At 43.4% G+C, this 19,229-nt stretch overlaps 2 protein-coding genes across 4 annotated transcripts in view; one reads left to right on the forward strand and one right to left on the reverse strand.

The window, feature by feature from the left end:
• Positions 1 to 11,732, reverse strand: SPG21 (SPG21 abhydrolase domain containing, maspardin). Of its 2 annotated transcripts, none has more exons than XM_056499904.1 (9): positions 11,397 to 11,732; positions 7,618 to 7,711; positions 4,113 to 4,274; positions 3,296 to 3,376; positions 2,550 to 2,695; positions 1,987 to 2,095; positions 1,446 to 1,553; positions 950 to 1,090; positions 1 to 654 (listed from the first exon to the last, which is right to left on the reverse strand). In XM_056499904.1, the coding sequence occupies exons 2-9, from the start codon at positions 7,678 to 7,680 to the stop codon at positions 532 to 534; spliced, it is 933 nt and encodes a 310-aa protein (XP_056355879.1). In that variant the 5' UTR covers positions 7,681 to 7,711; positions 11,397 to 11,732; the 3' UTR covers positions 1 to 531. The 2 variants fall into 2 exon arrangements, with proteins under 2 accessions (XP_056355879.1, XP_056355878.1); XM_056499903.1 differs by lacking the exon at positions 11,397 to 11,732 and adding an exon at positions 10,677 to 10,804.
• The window catches only part of CLPX (caseinolytic mitochondrial matrix peptidase chaperone subunit X), a 19,281-nt gene continuing 11,769 nt past the window's right edge, over positions 11,718 to 19,229 (forward strand). The window contains exons 1-3 of one of the 2 annotated variants that reach the window (XM_056499891.1): positions 11,718 to 11,924; positions 15,456 to 15,616; positions 16,929 to 17,046. In XM_056499891.1, the coding sequence (XP_056355866.1) occupies positions 11,855 to 11,924; positions 15,456 to 15,616; positions 16,929 to 17,046 (349 nt within the window). In that variant the 5' untranslated portion in view covers positions 11,718 to 11,854. The remainder of the gene's footprint in view (positions 11,925 to 15,455; positions 15,617 to 16,928; positions 17,047 to 19,229) is intronic. The other variant, XM_056499889.1, reaches the window with a different exon arrangement.

Here is a 19,229-nt window from a genome sequence, read left to right on the forward strand (position 1 = left end):
TGAAAGTAAAGTTTTATTGAAAACCATTTTTAAGCAGCAAGAAAGTTAAAAATTCAAATGCTTTATTTCAAATAGAAACAAACTAACTTACAACACAATATATGAAGCAAATAAGTGAGGGCAACATTGACACTGAGACATCTTTTAAATGAAATATTCAACAAAAATATGTCAGCTTATAAGTACAGAATCTGCATGTGGTAATATATACAGCCAAGTGAAAAATATAAAAAGAAATACCGTTCTGCTTAAGAACATGATATAGTGAAGATTTTGGTAGAAAAAATGTCTTTATTTTTAAAAGTGTGGTCTTCAAAGATGCTTCCTTGAATCCAGAGACTAAAAATGAAGCAGATCTATCCCATTACACTGCTGGAGGTTGCTGTCCACGGGTAGTTCAGTGACTGTTGATCCTGTTGGAATCACACAGTGATAATCGGCTAACACAGGGGAAAAGGCAGAGTGGGAGCAGTTGATTGTACACAGGAAGACCACCAAACCAATGCTTCTGTTTCACTGGCATTCCCAAGCCTACTGCTCTTCTTGCTCGGTGCTGGTGTGAAGGCTGATCTTTTGGACTTCCAGCTCGTCTGCACTGACCATGGAGGGATCGATGGCTGCGTACCGGGTACCGTGGAACTGCAGCAAGTGGATCTGTTGGACGTGGGAAATAACAAACAGGTGTGGGAGCACAGCGTCTTGGTAAAATAGAAACATTCCTTCTGAGCAACTTGTGAGGGTGAAACCATGGCTCTGGAGTACAAGAGTTCAGAGACACAAAACCCCCAAAGCTGGCCCAGCATGGACACAGCTGCTCCCAGCCCTGCCCCTTGGGTAGCAGCAGCACAGAGCACACAGGGAAGTTAAGAAACAAAGGCAAGCTCAACAGGAGCTTCCTTCTGCTGTTCTTGTGGCTAAACACATTCATAGATTGAATTCAGGAACTCACTTGAATGTACAGGTTGACCTCAGCACTCCTGCAGAGGTAGGGGAAGTTGCCTCCTGTTTTGAGGTGAGCTCTCCTGGCATTAGGGTAAAGCTTATACATTTCTTCTTTTGCTTCCGTCGAAAGCGCGCTTTGGTCGAACACCTATGGAACATGTCCCACAGTGAGTTCTGAGCCTCAGATTTTGTTGTTATATCAGATGGGCTGCATGCTGCTCCTAGAAGAGACCCTCAGCTTCTTTGTGGAATGGTGTTAATGGAACAGAAAACAAGCAAACCTGGGCACTGACAGCTAGAAAGCCAATACTGTAATACTGAAACTTCTGGCACAGAATATCTAGTTCATAACACAGCACAGAAAAGTTGCCCAGTCAGCAGAAGGCTTCCCTAAATAGGAAGTTACATGCTGCAAATGCCTGCTAAGTTGCTAACTGAATATGATAGTCCCACCTGCCAAAGGAAGGATATAGTGTTTAATTAAAAAAATGAGATTAACTTACATCCATAATGGTTACAGGGATGTCTCGGATTTTGTGAGGTTCTACATAGGAATTCTGGCAGTTGAGGGTGAGTCTTGAGGCCAGCTCGCTCTGCCCCAGGCTCTCCAGCTTGCAGTAGAGAGAAACACTGATTAACAACATATTTCACTGCAGGAAGTTAATGCAATATTAAGAATACAGCCAAAGAGAAGATAGTTTTAAAGATATGAAGGTTAGAATTCCAATTTAGTATTACTCTGCATGAGACAAATGCCTAAACCACATTCCAGGAGTTGTTCCTGGCCCCAGAGAACAGCCTACAGATCTATCCCAGCATTTTCTCCTTTTCCACCTCAGTTCCTTAACTCCTCTTGATTGACACAAATAAACAGAACTAAGGTAGAGGGTCAGTGAATCAGTTAAACTGCTGGGGCTGTGACAGTCAACACCTGCTAAAGATCCACTTCTCATTCCTCCCTCCAGGGTCAATGAATGAAGAAAGCAGCAGAAATATCTACAAACTCCCACTCAGTAAGTACAGAGTGACACCACAGCCACCTACCCTGTCCACCATGAAATCAATCCCATCGGCCATTTCAGGATCCAGAGGACCAGATGCAAAATTCCCAAGGACAATTTTTTTCAGCATAAAAGCAGGCATCAGCCAAAAGCTAAAACAGAAATAAGATGTAACAATATCTTGAAGCACCAACAACTTAACATCATGATGCTGTACTGTAAATGCTTTCTCTTCTTGCACAGACTTTGTGTTCTAACTTCAAATTCAAACCTTGAAGAAACTTCTAGTTACATGGTAAAAGGATACTTTAAACATGGTGAACAACACTCTTCTTGCTCTAAATGGTTTTGTTTAACAGCAGGCAGAGTTCTTAAATGTGTTAACACATCCACAGAGGATCACAAAACAATTTGTCTAATTCCACTCTGAACTGTTAACATTTCCCCTCTCCTTGTGGTGTGCTTTTAAAAGTCACAAGTATTCCATCCCACACCTCCCTCCTCCAGGCTGGAATCAGGTTAGACACATACCCAACTAATAGATGTGACATTTCATTGCAAAAAAAATTAATGTCATGAGTCTGCTAGCTTGTCTGTCTTCTTTACCTGTTTGCTGTCCATGTCTGATTGAAAATAGAAGTGTCACTAAAGGCATTACACAATATCAGAGACTGGACTCTGGGAGATTTGTGTGTGTATTCAGCAAATTTTTGAGCCAGAAATCCTCCCAGAGAAGCTCCAAAAAGGTGAACCTAACGCAAGGGAAAACAAAACAAAACAAACAGATGATGAAATGTGACCTCTAAGCACAGTGTTTCATTACAAAAATAGGTCATTCAATTTTACCTTGTCCTTATAACCCATTTTTTGAAAGAATCACCGTTCCATTCATCTCCTGGTTTTATGTGCAGTATAAATGCAATAAATACTAACAAAAGGAAATATTTCCCAAAGACCCACAGTGTCAATTTCTTTGTGTTACTCAAGCTTAAGAAAAAACCCAAACATTTCACTTTGTTCTCTATAGCTATCCCAGCCCAAGAGACTTGACTGTGGTGTTCTGTACTACATGAGTCAGGAAGGATAATTTCTGCAGGATCTCACAAAAAGTGAAGTTAACCCATACAATTTAATAGGCCTGAAGTAGCAGTTGAATTTAGGCCAAGTATGACAATTTCCAAGGGCATTCACCTTCAAAAATAAACTAGTTTCCAATGTGAAAATGCAACACAGACTCTTTATTTAAAGGCTGTATTTTTGTATCCTGTTTTCTGCACTGGCTCTTAAACGAGACTGTTTCAAACATCAGGTTTTTATTGCAACAATTTGTCCACTTGTCTCTGAGCACTCACTTTGTCCAGCTGAAGGTGGTCTAAGAGTTTCCTGAATCCATCACAGAACTCGAGGTGATCCCAGTACACTGGATACTGCAACTAAAATAACACAAAGTTAGAGAAAAAGTGGCTGAGCTCAATCTGCTTCGAAGTTGTATCAATTCTCACATTTAAGGTTTCAAGACAACACTGTGCCTCTCCCATGTCATGAAGTTCCTCTTCAAGGTCCCCAGAGCCTGAGGGTGCCAACACCTCCCCCTCAGTTACACAAAAGCACACAAAGTGCCACAGAGCAGAGTTTGCTGGGGAAAGTGCAGCATTGCCTCAGTCTGTGATCAGTGGGAGGGGAGGCTGGAATGGTTTTTCAGTGATTTTGTAGTGTGTAACAGATACAGAAATCATCAACTACTGCAAAAGACAGCAGTACCCCTAAAGCCAGGCTGTTCAATATATTGTACAAATCAACACTTCAACTCAGGAGCTGAGAAACCCCACAAGTGCAGGTTGGTAGGATTTAAGGAGTGAAATAGCATCTGCAGCTATTACATAGTCTAAGAACTATGTTATCCACCATCCCTAAGAAAAACATGGAAACCCTGGACTAACTCACGTGTTTGCCTCAGGGCTAACAAAGATGCAGTACTTGTGTCCAGGACACACAAGGAGAAAAGTCAGCTAAGAGGTCAACAGTGTGCAAGCACAAGGTTTTGGGTAAACTTAGCACAAAGTTTTTTGGTGGATTCCCTAAGTCAAAACTAAGAAGTTCATTATCCAGCCTCTAATAGAGCAACAAGCACAAGTACACCACCTTTGACACAGGGCTGAGAATACTTACAGCAATAACTCTGTAGCCCCATCCAGTCAGTGCCAGAATTTGCTGGAAAAACACATCTGCAGTTCCACTCACAGGAGGGAGAAAAATGAGTGGGCAGCGAATGTTCCTTGGTCCTGCATCATACAGGGACCAGACTTTACTGTCGTCATCGTCTACTATTATCTGCAAAGAGAGACACAGAGGGGAGAAAAAACACAAGACAAGTGAGGTTCTTCAGCCAGCTTCCAGGATGGCTTCTAAAAAATTCCAACTTTTACTAAATGTTATAATACTCAGGATCTTATTTTACTCTTCTTCACATTAGCTTTCAGGCTGTTTTCTAACTGAAATGCAGCTGGAACAGAATTGTGGCCATCAGGCAGAATATTTTGTGCACTGTGACATAAGTTGGATAATGAACTGCACCTCAGAAAAGGAGCCACCATACTCAGAAGAGACCCAGGAGGTCAGTTCAGGGTACTAAGAGCAGCAGCTGGAGGCTGGAAGAGCCAGCACTGCCCCAGGGACAGCTTTTTAAACAACCACTGATATTTGCATCCATGGACAGAAGATGTTACAGGTCTGGAACCACGCAGGCCTGTGGAATTAAGCAGCTATCACCACAAATTATTGATCTGAAACACTTACAGCTGCCTGCCAGAAACAGAGATACACACAACTCCCAGGGCAGCACTGCAAGGCTGACCTGCAGGGAAAAATGCTTCCATCATCTGGCAGCATCTCAGGAGCATCTGGATTGCCCAGGACCCACGGCTGGCTGAGGGAGATTACTCACACACAAGGTGCTGTAATGAGCAGCTCCTCATTCAGAACCACAAGTCCTAGCATAATTAGTACCTTCAGAAGTGTTAAGGATTGGGTCTTCTTTTCTAGCAGCACCAAAGCCTGACTTATTTTGACAAGGCCTGTTCTACCAGAAACTGCTTTCTATATTCCAGATGTTCTTTCAACTCCACAGCCCACCAGAAGCTGCATCTTGTATCAGATCAACAAACCTCTGGGGAAAGTCTAAATCAAGCAGCCAGGATACATCTCCTCTGTTTTGAGATTTTATAGCTTTTTGAACAGTAATATACAAGCAGAGTTTGCTCTTCCAACCTAGCAATTAAGCCTCTCAGCAGTCAGAGAACAGTGTATCACAAATCAGATTTGCTTGACTAACAAATCTGCTCCTAATAAAGCCAGTATTTCAGGCTCTGGGAGCATGTGAGGAATCACATGATAATGTTGTTTTCTAAAGTCTCTATTAAAAAAAGACAGATTGCATACCAGAGCTTCCAGACCATTGAAGCCATTTAAACATAAACCTTGTACAAAAGTCCTCCCAAGCCCCCCCACAACAGCTCCTTGCACACAACCCTTGGGCTCCAGGCCTTGCTGTTCTCAGCTGTAATTCCATCAGCAATGTTGGGTCCATTCACGGTGGCTACTACCAAGTTTACCTTTAGGAGTATTTCCAAAGCTAAACCGTAGCCTTTGAAATCTTTGAAGTAACAACACCAAAGTTAGTTCTTACCAAGAGAGCTGAAGCTGAGAGATAACATTTCTTTCCTCCAGCCCAGACAGTGAATCAATGGTTTAAGCACTTGCTCTGGTTGGTTTCTAGCCACATGCTGGACAGTTTAACTCCAGCTCCTGAGCTATGTAGGCAGCAGTGTGGTTAACTCCTGACTTGGGAGGTCACCAACCTTTTTCTTGTTCTGCTTGATCAATCAAAATCAGCTACAGTTCACATAGAAGGTAAAATCTGCCTCAAAACAAAGAGCAGAACTTTTTAGCAGGGCTAGGGTGTCCCTTGATGAAAACTTTTAGGAAAGACTCAGATAAGAGAGCGAGTGGTATATGCAAATGGAGGCACACAGAAGCAGAAGGTTCAGTTAAAAAATGTTATTTTCTGTGCTGCACTTCCTATATCTGACCAGGGCAGGAAGGAGGATGGAGCTGTGGATTTCCTGTGCCTGTGAGGAGAAACAACTCAACACATTCTCCAATAAGCTCTGGCTCTGCTTCCCCAGGCTGATCTGACAGCAATTACCAAGGCTGGTCACTCCCTCCTCTGTACTACACATGCTTTGCTCTTCTAGTAGGATAATGCAGGCATATGTATTCCCAAAGACTGCTTCAGGGATTAATTACATTTTCAAATTGGGGTTTCTTTTTAATGCTTTCTTCAATAACCAGGGCTAGCTCATTTATTTCTTCATACCCCACATGCACCACTGTGGCATCATTTGCCTTTTGAGGAGACAGAAGCACTCAGAAGGGGAAGGCATTCCCAAGTCTGAAGGTCACCAGGTCACCATCAGCTTCAGCTTACACACGTCCCCAGTTATGAAACCCTGAGCACTGGCAGCAGCTGAAGGCAGTGGCTGCTGGCATTGGAACCACAACCTCCAGCTCCTTCCACTCACCACCCTGCATCCCACAAAGCAGAGCCTCAGAGCACCCTCACATCTTTCTGCTGAAATATGTGAGGCTTTGGTGACCCAGTGAGGCACTGCCTGAAGGCAACAACAGAGCATGTGGGGTCAACAGCAATGCACCTTTCTTCTCTGCAGGAGACACAAACTGTCAAAAATTAATGAGAATCGTACAGCCCTTCCCTAAAGGTGCTTCTGCAAGCTCACACAGCCGCCCAGATAAAGGAACCACACCCAAATCAGCTTAGCCCAAAATCAAACTGTAGCACACCTCAGGCCAGACAGGACACTACTGCTCAGCCTGCACGGCCACAGCAGTGGCCATGCTTGCAGCAGCAGGGTGGAAAGGCAGGGCTGGCTCTGTCTGGGCTGCTGCAGGTCACTCCAGCCACAGCCCCAGCGAGCCTGACCTGCAGAAGGTACACAAGGGCTTTACTGGGTCAGGAGTTACACTCTGCCCTGCATGCCCTCTGCCACCCAGCACGTAGAGAGAAGTTGGAGCCCTGCACACCTCAAACATTCTCCTGTGGCTCAGTGAAAGGATGTGGGGAAATCCAAGCTAGATGAGAAAGTGGTTGGACAGTGTGATTAAGCAAAAGAAACTGTCTGGGGTTTTCCGTTGTGGTTAAGGATATTCCCACTCCCAGGACCCTGTGTGCAGCCTGACTGCTGGGAAGGTGCACAGGACATTGCCTTGGCCTGAGGACAATGGGCAGGAACAGTGGAGGTGGCCCTGGGAGCTCAGTCCAGTGCACCCAGGTAGCTCTGAGAGGTCACACACGTGATGCCCAGCACACAGCACTCCCTTGGAGTCCCTCCTCAGGCATGGCTGGCACTAGGATGGCAGGCACTGCTGGCATGGCTCACAGCTGCTGGACCCTGCTCCACCCCCCCCAGGCAGGAGTGACCTCCAAGAAGCACGTGAAGATGAAGGGTGTGCTTTCATGCACCCACATGACATGTGGGACAACAGTTCAGGAGATAAAGCAGCTCAGTAGCACAGCTACAACTGCTCTGCATTAACCACACTGAGCCTCTCCCCCTAAAAAACAAGGGGAGATATTTCACCCACAAGATTTACATACCTTTTTAAGAGGAACTGTGCTTCTGAACCAGTTATAGTCAGGAGAGACTTTAATCTCTCCCATGATGTTAAGAAAACACTCAGTTTGGGTCAGCCTGAAAAAGAGAGAGAATGAGAAATCAATACCACAGTTTCACCATGGGCAGCGCTTGAAAGCTGTGCTATGTAAATAAAGCAGTGCAGGGTCATTTGTTTTAACAGTTGATGGCACTACCTCTGACTCACACCAAGTTCACTTTTGCTCAGTTTTCATCAAACCATGCAATTATTCCCCCAAGAGGCAGTCACCTGACTGCCTTACTGCACCAACCTAATTATGAAATGATGATGCTTCTGTAGCAGCATTCCCCCATGACAGCTGCAGAGAAAGTCAATTGTGTTTCAGGCTCTAAGTGGCTTCAAAACCTAAAGCATGTTCTTGGTATCTTTTAAATTGATAAGGCACTCCAAGTTTATAGCTAATAAATATTCATACAATTCACTCAGGAATTCACACCACAGACATTATTTCTTGAACCTACTCAGTATTCAGGTCACGTTTTTCCATCTGAGTATAACTGACCCAAACGAGTCCCAAAGCACATCAGGAGCATCACCTGATCCGAGGCTTAATTTATAGAAAATCCTTGAAATTTTAATTCTATCCACACAGAAGCAGGCTCTTGTCAGGAGTTACCAATGAAGAATCCTTGAAGCACACCAATTAATACAGCACAATTTGATTCTGAGTTGGGTCCACACAGGAATGCCACTAATTCACTCCCCAGCCACAATGTCCAAGCATACATAATGAGTATCTTATAATACTCCATTAATTAGTAGTAAACATAGAGATAGCTCCAAGATTTAACTGTTTGGAGTTTTTTTAAGCAGCAAGAGACCATTAGTTTCCATTTATACAACAAATGGCATCAAACACTTCTGAAGTTTGCAGATTCAATAGCTTCACTCTGAAAGCCAGCTGCCTTGGGAGGTTATTTTCATGCATTCATACACAGCACCAAGCATAGAAAAACAAAGAAACTTTTGCTCTTGTTACTTAACAGTTGCCAAGTCTAAATCAGTAGGTTTTGTTTCTTAATTCTTCATAAAATAAGACCTCGTTGTGTTCTGTGAGTCACTCCAATTCATTTGTCCCTGCAGGAGAGCTGCTGGTGGGCAGCTTAACCAGTTTATGGGGTTACAGCTGGATTAGGTTAGTTACAATTTCCTCATCTTTCAGTCTTCATTTGCCATCTTCCAGGTACAGAAAATTAGCATTTTAAAAGGGAAAGTAATTTCTAAACTGCATGACAAACACACACGTTCCACAGAGCATGTGCTACACCTCCCATGTCCAAAGGGTCGAGGTGGGATGTTCAGCTCTGTGGCTGCTGTTTCAAATTTGTGTGGTTTCACTTCAGTGCTTGCACCAACTGTTCTGCTCTCCATCAAAGTCTGGCAGCAGGTAAAACTACAGCAAGGGTAAAAAATACCTATTCCAACAATCTGCAGAGCAGGTACAAGGATGCTTTCCTGGGCTGGGGGACTGCAGTCATTGGAGGAAGGAAACCACAGTTCAGACTCATTCCTTTCCATAACCACACATCAATGGCTTTCTAAAAGCTCTTCAGAAAATGACAGTGTGACAAAACTGTGGCAGACAAATGGCAGGAAATGCCTTAAAACTCACATTACCTTGGACTGTTACACTGGCAGGGCCAAGAAGCAGCAGGCACGGTCAGGGCCCCACACAGACACAGAGGTGCCAGAGAGGGAGATTTTTCCTGCTGCTCACTCTGGTTGCCAGAGAGGGTTGGCAACCTCTTCCTGCTGTGATCACCTCACTATTTGTGCCACCTCAGTCTTTCAGCACCCCTAATCTAACTGCTGGGGGCTGGGAGCACAGGACTGTGTCATTGCAGTAGGTAAGAAAAAGGTACCATGCAGGTGGACTTTGTGCTGTCCCTGTACCTTGCCTGGTACCACAATGAGTTTAGAGTCCACCTGAAACCCAAATTTTGAACTTCCCAGTTCATGTGTTACCACTCACAGAAGTGAGCCATTGGCCACCAACCTGGGCTGATTTCCACCAGCTTTCTACTGAAGGAGCATCTGTGATCACCACTCCTAAGGGCTGCCTTTCTTTCCAGGCAAGAGGAAACTTGGATTAGAGAATGTCCTCATACTGAAATGTTTTGGTTTTTTTTTTTCTTTTCTTTCCACTAGAAACACAGCACTAAATTTATACACACAAATATTCATATTAACGACAACTACATGTGATTTCCAGCCCAGAGAAGCTGAACCATTTGAGTTAAATAATGAACTCAAAACAGGGATTGAGACCACAAAGAGCCTGATGCTGGTCATGATCAGCCTCTAAACACCCAAGTTTCATTTTTAGTAAAACCAAACAAGTTGAAGAACTTTAACCTCTTAAAAACAATTCCTCTGGAAGAATCACCTAGGGATGTACTCAGAGCACTTGGTAATAGTCTCCTTGTGAGTTATTCCACTACACTAATGACATAGTCCATTCATTATTGATTTTAAAAGACAATGAGAAAGAAGATTTATGGGTAACCGGGATACGGCAGCAGCACCTTCCCCTCTCCCCTAGCGCTGCTCCCTCCAACCCTGCCCCACGCTGCTCACCGCCCCCAGCCCCTGCTCCTTCCCCCTCCGCAACCACTTTTGGCCCCACAGCTTTGCAGGGAGAAGGGGACAAAAGCCCACAGCCGCAGCTCAGCTTTCCCCGCTGCAGCACAGGCTGAGGCCGCCCCTTCCCCTGAGAGACCCCAAGGGCTCTGGGCTCCCTGCGGGGCCGCATCCCGGCCCTCTCCCTTCCCTCTCTCAGGGGGGGAACAACCCCGCTGCAGAGCCCAAAAGACATCCCCCATCCGCTCCGGCGCGGCCTTTCCAGGGCTATACAGTCCCGAAGGAGCCGAGACCGCCCCGCTCGCCTCAGCGCCCACCGGCCCCTCGGAGCTCCCTCCTCGCTGCGGGGCACTGAGAGCAGGGGCAGGCCCGTCTCCACAAGTACGACCCCCGCCTTTCCCATCACAGCTGGGCGCTCACCGGCTGGCAGGGCCCGGGACGAGGAGCAGGGCCAGGAGCAGCAGGAGCGCCGGGGCCGCCGCCGCTCTCCCGCCGCCGCTCCCGCCCCGCGCGCCCAGCTGGGGGCACCCGCCCGCCGCCGCTTCCGGGTGCTGCGCCGCGCCGCCCACGTGACCCCCTGGGCGGGGCCTGGGCGGGGCGTAAACGGCTCCGCCGCCATCGCTACCGAGGCGGAAGTGCGGGGTGGGCACCATGGCTACCGAGGCGGAAGTCACGTGATCCTGTGTTAGTTCACGTGATAATTTGCGTTGGAAGGGACTTGTTAAGACTCGTATTGTTCCACCCTCCGCCACAGTCGGGGGCTGCTAGAGCACGTTCTCCAAGCGCCGCCTAACCTGGCCTTGAACACTTCCAAGGATGGGCCGCAGCTTCTCGGGCAACCTGTTCGCTGCGGAGCAGCTCAGGTTAATTGAGGAGAGCGACAGGTGATACTGAGTCATTCCTCTAATGAATAGATGGAGTCAATTAGCTCCGTTTAATTGGTGTACAATAAATAGGAGTTGAAGATGAGCTGAAGGAGCAGACCTATAGTTACCTGCAGTTGTAGATGTGTTCTTTATAAGGCATGCCTAAGGGATACACTTCATTAGATAATATGTATTTATATAGTTTTCAACCCTGTTTGAAGACCACCCCACAACACGCGGTGTCATTTTTCATTCCCGAAATCATTTCACTTACCTGAAGTTTTTTCTGCTCCCATCTTAGCTGATCTTTTCACGAAAGGCTTTTTTCCACAAAAAAACACATTTATGTGATCAAAGGGCAATACTCCTCTCATATCTTACTTGGAACGAGGAATAAAGGGCGGGATCGACGGGAATACACACACCTGGACGGTGTGCTCAGGACAGACCGAGAGAGGCTGGGGGTGGTGCTGGCCGCAGACTACATTTCCCTCAATGCCACGCGGCTCCCACTCAACCATTCAGTGCTGGGACTACACTTCCCATGACACCTCGCGCGGCGAGTGCATTTACGCAGGGCGCGGCGCTGCGCGGTGCTCTCTGGGATCTGCAGTCCTGCGGTGACGCGCGGCGCCGTCACGGGGGCGTTACCGGGGCGGGCGGGGCCGGAGCGCCGCCAGCGAGGCCTTGTCGGCGGCGGGGGGAGCCGGCCGGGCCCGCGGCCGCTGCACCATGTCCGCCTGCCACAGTTGCACCGCCGCCGCCCGCCTCTTCGGTTCCACGCTGCCCTCCGCCCGCAGAGGTAACCGCGCTCCGGCCGCCGGCCTTCCCTCACCGGGCCCGGCGGGGTCGGGCCCTGCGGCCGCGGCCCCGAGCGGAGCCCCGGCCCCGCCGCTGCCCTTATCGCGCGGTGACAGCGGCGGCACCGGCGGCCCTGCCCCTGCTTTTCCCTCCTTGTAGCCGTTTGCTGGTGTCACCCGCGCGGGGCGAGCGGGGCTGAGGGCAGCATTATGTGCTGTGAGGTATCGGAGAATTTGCCCTCGCTATGGCGAGAACAGAATTAATTTCAACAGAAGTGATGCTCAGCAGCTGTCGGCCAGCATGTGTTACTCTGCAGTGCGAGTAAAAATGGCTTAATTACCTTAATTAATTAAAAGCTTACCTTTGTGGTAGCCTTAACTTGGAATATTTCTCATGAAGATGGGCTTAGCTAGCAAAATTGATTATTTCCAACTTAGTACAAGGATGAGACTGTGCCAGCTTCTCGCTGGAAGTTCAAGGGCTGTGGGAGGTTCTTACTTTTTTACTGTTTTTCCTTGTTTACGCTTTTCATTGTATTCTTGGGGTTACTGAGAGCAGACAAATCATGTACTGCTTTGGGTGAAAGGTAGAGCACCCCCAAATTGGGCTGGAAAATATCTCTGTTGCCACATTTGAAACAATATTTTCAATTACTCTACCCTCGCAATAGCCCGATGAGTCAGAGATATTTACTGCCCTTAAGAGGTGAGTTAACTCTTTGTAGGTGCCTTTACATTTATATCTCAATATCACCTGTGCTGAAAGGTTCAAACCTGTACTTGCAAGCCCAGCCTGCCTGGCCTTATGCAACTCTTCTGAAATAATCAACTTTAAAGCAAGTAGTATTTGGAGTTCATTACAAAATTGTATTTTTTAACATTTGTGAGGTTTTTGGTCAGAACTAAGATTCAGAAGGATTATGTAAAAGAACAAATGAGGATAAAATGCAAGTAGAGCAATACAATTATTTAGAGCAATAACAATTATTTATCAGCTTTCAATGAAAGTTGTTTAAAGATAACTGTGTGTTTATCTTTTGAATTAAATTGTGTCTTCTGCCAGGTGCTTTGTTTTCCGTTGCTGGTTGGTGCCAGCTTGCGAGAGTTCAGAATGCACAGATCAGTGTAATCAATCGAGCGTTATGTGGGACAGTTTCAGTTTGTTACAGTCTCCCTGTCACTTTCCTGAGCCATAGGCTTGGCCCAAAAGTCAGTATTTATTTCATCAAGTATCAGTTCAAGGTTAATAAGGTGTTAAGGAGCTTCCCATCGTTTCTTAATGCACAAATCCGAGCACCCTGGATGGGTTCCATTGCTGCCAGCAGTGTTAGGGACACGTCCTTTGAATTAAGTGCTCAGGAAAAAAAAAAAAAAATCACCTGAGCCACCATGCCAGGTGTGTGAGCAAATCCTGCCAGCTGTTACATATTGGAACATTTATCAGAGTCTGGATTGGTCAGTGGCAGCTGCCAGGCATTGGGCTGGAATGTTGATTTCTCCTGAAAATCTCCCTCTGGGCTTATTGACACAAGGAAGTAGTGGTGATAACTGTCTTACTGCTTCATTGTGTAATTATACAATGATATTTTGTCCAAAAAACACCACTCAGACATCACGATAAGCACATGGGGTTTTTCATGCTTAGCCACAAGCTGATGTAGCAGTAATATGATTTTTTCCCCCCGGTTTAGTCTTCACAGCTCAGTACTCAGTGCTGTGTAAGGTTTCATAGTTCATTCCATGCAGTTCTCAGTGCATTTTCTGTCTCACAGGAGCACTCTGGATTGAAATGAGGATTGAAATGTTTGAGCTTTTGTATTATTGCTTCAGCCTTTCTCCACAGGCCAAATCTCCCCGTGTTACAAGGAAAGTTGTGTGACTTCAGGTTTTGTTCAAGGGGGCAAGGTGGTTATTGTTTTATTTTAAGGGGTCTTTTCTCAGTTTCTAAACCAAATCTCAGGAAAGGAGCCACCTCTGAGGAATGAGCTTCCAAGACAGGGAACTGCTCTGAACAGCTAATGCATTGTAAACACTCACCAAAGCTGATTCTTCACTGGCAAGTGCACTTGGCACACGGAGTTGTCAGAGTTCTCTGCACATTCGGTTAAAAGACATAACTGCTTCTGAGAGCCAGCCAGTGTTTTCAAGTTTTCTGTGATGTTTTCTTAGTTTATCCTATGTAATCTAAAACGTGTTGCAGTTACGCTCACCAGAGGAATTTAAAATGGGGAAATTCACTGATTGTTATTCCTCCCTCACGTTTACAGACAGAAGCAATGCTGTTAGGAGATTTTTTAAAAGATTAATTTTTAGTCATGTTAAAAATAGCTAGAAGCCATTTTTAGGTTTGGGAATCTTAAGTAGCAAATTAATAAACCAGTTTCAAATCTCGTTTGCCACTGTCATCTTTGTTGTACTTTGCAGAGCCCTGTAAGAGTTTTCCTGGTAAATTTAGGTTCCTTTTCTTTGTTTTTCTCCCTTCTTGTTGTAGTAACAAGGTGAATTTTCAGAATACCTGCTTTCAGCTAAGTTCCCAGCTCTTAATTGCTGTTGTTTTTCAGAGCTGTGCTTCTCTTGCCATTCTTACTTTTTCTTATTTTTTAAAGAGTTTTTGGATTTTCTCGAAGATTCTCTCCGCCCTATAACCATAAAAATATATATTATCAGCAACTTTGTAATTGCCATTGTTCCTGTATAGCTCTGCTGTCAGCAAGGCACAGAGTCCTTATCAAAACCAGAGAGCAAGTGAGAAATTTGCCTTTTTAAATATGAGAGATGAAATACTGATTCCAGGCTGTTGTTGATGTTGAAATCGCAAGCACAACATATGCTGGCTCACGTCATAGCCTGCCATGAAATGCAATCCTGCCCGTGTTGCAAGAGGAGGAAGAGGCTCTGTAGTTTCTCAGTGAGGTTTTTTTGTGTTGGCAATAAGGTATTTCAGCAAAGTTGAGATTACGCTGAGTTTGCTGGTGCTGGCCCGTCGGTGAGTGCCAAATAGGACACAGCTTCTCACTTCTCCTCAGCACAATTTTTGCTGCCAAGAGGTGCCTCAAATTCCTGGAAACTAGTTTTTAGCTGAGTTCCCAAGTGAAAGCCAAATCCAGACATTGAGTCTGAAGCACCTGATTTTTGCATAACAAAGAGATTCTTCAAAGGTTTGTCTTGGAGTTTGAGTTGTTTCACGATAAAAGCTGTAAGTTGATTGTGGTCAACATTTTGTGGATCAGTTTGATAACTGGGATGTTCCCTATTTCATGCCATGATGAGACTCTCAATTTTCTGATGTTAGAGGACCTGGAATTACTTTGGGGTGTTTTATGGAAAACCCAGGCAGCTTTTAATGAGATGAAAATTAAGGTGGTAACGATCATTTACTTTGAATGACTGAAATGTGGATATTCAGAGCTGAACTGTGTTGCCAAAACCTTTAAGCTGCACTTAAAGTAAATCAGTTCTGAAATTTGGTGGCAATGGAATTAAAATTAAATATTTTTAATATTTAACTTTTTTCTTTTTTTTTTTATTTTTAGGTATTACTTGTGGTCGTACGCGCATCCCTGTTTTAGGAAAACTTGGGACTTTTGAAACTTGTTCCCTAAAACGAATTCCTCTTAGAAACTTTTCAGAAACACCAGCGTATTTTGCTTCAAAGGATGGTGCAAGCAAGGATGGTTCTGGAGATGGAAGCAAGGTAATCTCCACAATGGGAGTTTCAATAGTTTATATAAAATGTTCCTTAAATTTTTAAAAATAAGTTTACTTTAAATTAATAATGAAATCTTTTTTCCAATTCCTGACAATCCTTCAAATTGCTGCAAATGGCAGTGAAGAAAAAATAAACTGTATTGTGTTTTTGTTAGGAGATAAATCTTGTAAACATCCCACAATGCTTTTCCCGGTTTTATATGTCATTTTTCCCAATGTAAACTTGAAAACTTTATTGGATGTCATAAATCAAGAACAGGTTTCAGGATGTCAGGAAAGAGCTATTCTCCTTCAAAAGCCTGGTGCTCCCAAGCAGAGTTTTTAAAAGTACATTTTAAATGTTTCTGGGTTTAGAACTGATTTAAGTAAGACAGGTCAGTGAAGACATGAGCTCACCTCTTGTTAGTCAGTTGTAGTCTATTTTTATCCTAGTTGTTCTCCATAATTATAGTTAATGAACAGCTTCTTCAGATAAATGATTACCTGAGAATAAAACTGCTCTTTAGTCAGCAAATAACATCTTGAGAGTTCACAGGCAATAACTTTGCCTTAGTATATTGTGTTGTGAACCTGAGGAACTGTCCAGGTGACACTGGACTGTTCTAAAATGCAATTAAACTTTTTTAAAAATAAATAAAGAAGATACAAAAAAAGAATAGTGGTTTTTTTCCTTGAAAAGGGTTGTGAGGAGAAGTCAGTAGGCAAGACAGGTTTTAAAAATAAAGAACTGCCTTAGAAATAGGAAGAGAGTTTTTCCCTGTTTCCTAAAATGTAATAACTTGAAGGAATAGATACAGATACAAGTAAAGAATGCAGTATTTCCAACACTTTGAAATGCATGTTTTAGCATAGATTGCTACACCTGCCAAGGAAGTGAGAGGAGCTGTGGCTTCAGAAACCCTTAGAATCCACAGAGCTGAGATAATAAAATACTCTCTAAATATGATTTGTTTTGTTGTCTGGCATTAAAACATTAAAACACAGTTGACACAGTTTTGTTCTAGTGCCATTCAAGCAGCTCTAATTGCAGGTATGGGATACCTCTTCCATGGGCATCCAAGACTGGCAGACCTGGGAAATGCAGATGTATTTATAAATAATTTGTAAATGTAAAACACTTCCAAGTGTTTATGTCACATTCTTTTAAGTTTCCAAAGCCTTTAAAAAAATCCTGACAATAGCTACTTTGTCATTCATCTGTTGCAAATTTCGAATTATTTGATTCCATAAGCACACTGCTAAATGCCTTCTGTAACAGCTCCATTGTTTGGGGCTAATTGTCTGGAAATCTCTTTTAGAAATCTGTTGGTGAGGGTGGTGGTAAAAAGTCAAGCTCTGGAAGCTCTGGGAAAGGAGGGAACCAACTGCGCTGCCCAAAGTGTGGGGACTTGTGCACACACGTGGAGACCTTTGTGTGTAAGTTTTCCTTAAAACTTCTTTTTTTGTTTTTGTTTTTGTTTTTTTTTTTTAAATAGGCACAGTGTGACTTTGTGATTTAACATAGTTCTGATAGCTAAGTGTTAGCCTACCTAATTACATGATGGCAGGAATTTTGTTATGGTTAGTTTGGCCTTGTTGGTGTAACTACTTATTTTCTCTGTGGGTACATTTGTGTAATTCCCATGATGTGTAGGAGTGTGGTAGTGGAATTCACTTTGCATCTGTGAATAAGCATTTTTAAAGTAATTCATGGCATTTTACATTTAATACCATTTTAGCTACAGATACTTTTATGTCTCTATTATATAAGTATATACTTTATATATGTGCATTTGCAATGCCTGTCCTTTCTTTCCTAAATAATAAAACTTTAATCCTGCATGTACTATAACCAAAGTGCTTATCCAGCAGAGGAATTAGTAGCTGACAGATGGCTTACTAGAACAGTCTTCCATGGCAAAGAGCTATAATACATTCCAAATAGTAGGCTGCAAAGTCCAGCTAGAAAATCCAAAATGTCTGTTCTCCAGCAGCAATTGCTACTTTTGGTTTTTGTGGGCTTTTTTTGTTTGTTTTGTTTTTCTGTTTTTTGGGTGGTTTTTTTTGGTTTTTTTGGTTTTTTTTGTTTTGTTTTGTTTTGTTTTGTTTTTTGTGGGAAGTATAATCCAAATTAATGCCATTTATGCCTTAGGTTCTATCAGACTTGAAGACATTTCATACCTTATTTCAGCACTAATGAGAGCAGTTTAGAAAACAAAAACTTTTGTCAGAAAGCAAATACCTATTGTTAGTTGGTGGGGCTCAAGGAGGAAGTATCAAGCTGTAATCAGACTTGTGCACTAAGAAGCTTAAGACAAAGTCAGCATAAATATGTTCAGCTGTTGTTAATATAACAGCTGGCAAAAATAATGAGTGGATGTGTTGTTATTTGCTGCTACTCATATAAAATAGTATTCAAAATGATCAAATGTCATGAATCACAAGACAGGTCTGTAATAATAAAAATATATTTCTTTATGTTAAACAATCAGTCCTCAGTTACTTTTTCCTCCACAGAAATAAGGTTGTTTTTCCAGTTTGTTTGAAACTATAGGCAACAAGGTATTCTGCAAAACCTGGCACCCATTCATGGAACTAGAAATGTGATCCTGTCTGGTGTTCAGTGAGGTCTCTCCATGGACTAGGTGTGGTTGGAAACAGGTCCAAGGATTTTTAATCTCATTTACCTTCTTATGATTCACGAGCAAGCAGAGATGTTTTTGAAACTCTCTGATGTCACTGTTGTGTTTCCATTGGTATTGGAGTTTGTGCTTTTATCTGGAAATACCATTCAAGCCTTGTCCCAGAACATTCCCTGGAAAGCAGGGATGTGATTTAGTGTTTTGTCAGTGTTGCTGGGAACACTTAAGCATGCCTGGAAACTTCCTTGGGAACAGAATTTATTCATACCAACACTATGGGAGAACATATCTTGATAGATGCAATCTGAAATTCCCAATAGTGAACCCACTTGAACTGCAGCATCAGAATAACACTGGTTCAGCTTGGGACTGGAAACCCACTTTTTTCCAAAGTTCCTGTGAGTCCTGCTGAAGTTTTTTCTGGACTTGTACTATTCTGGATTAGTCTGTTAATATGAGCACACTGCTTCCCAACCACTCTATAAAGCTGGAAAAGAGAAATTCTAATTATCTTAAAATTTATTAAAAAAAAAAAAAAACAAAGAAAAATAAATCCATCCCATTCTGCCCAAAATGAATGGGTTGCAAGTTGTATTAAGCCTACTGTAACTTGAATTTTTTGGATAAGCATTTGTTGTTGTTTAGTCAGGAAAAATTATGAGTTTGCACAGTTGGTTTGAATTGCCAACCTGCAGAGCCTTAAATAAATATCTAAAACCAAAGGAAAACATGCAATTAGCATTTGTTTCAGTTTAAATGTTAGATTTTCAGTCATTTTGAAAGAAGTAAGGAAACAAAATACTGAATAAAAGCCATGTTCATTAGAAAATCAATTGCCACCAAGTGGAAGTGTGACAGGCTGGTTTTCCAGTGGAGTTTGTTTTTGATGGAGCTTCACTTTGTATCTGCAAATCTTGCAGAAAGATTTGCTTGGCAATGGTTTTCCAGTAATTAACAATGAAGAGAAAATAGGAGGCA

Source organism: Oenanthe melanoleuca, chromosome 10 (assembly GCF_029582105.1).
Source record: "Oenanthe melanoleuca isolate GR-GAL-2019-014 chromosome 10, OMel1.0, whole genome shotgun sequence".
Lineage (NCBI taxonomy): Eukaryota > Metazoa > Chordata > Aves > Passeriformes > Muscicapidae > Oenanthe > Oenanthe melanoleuca.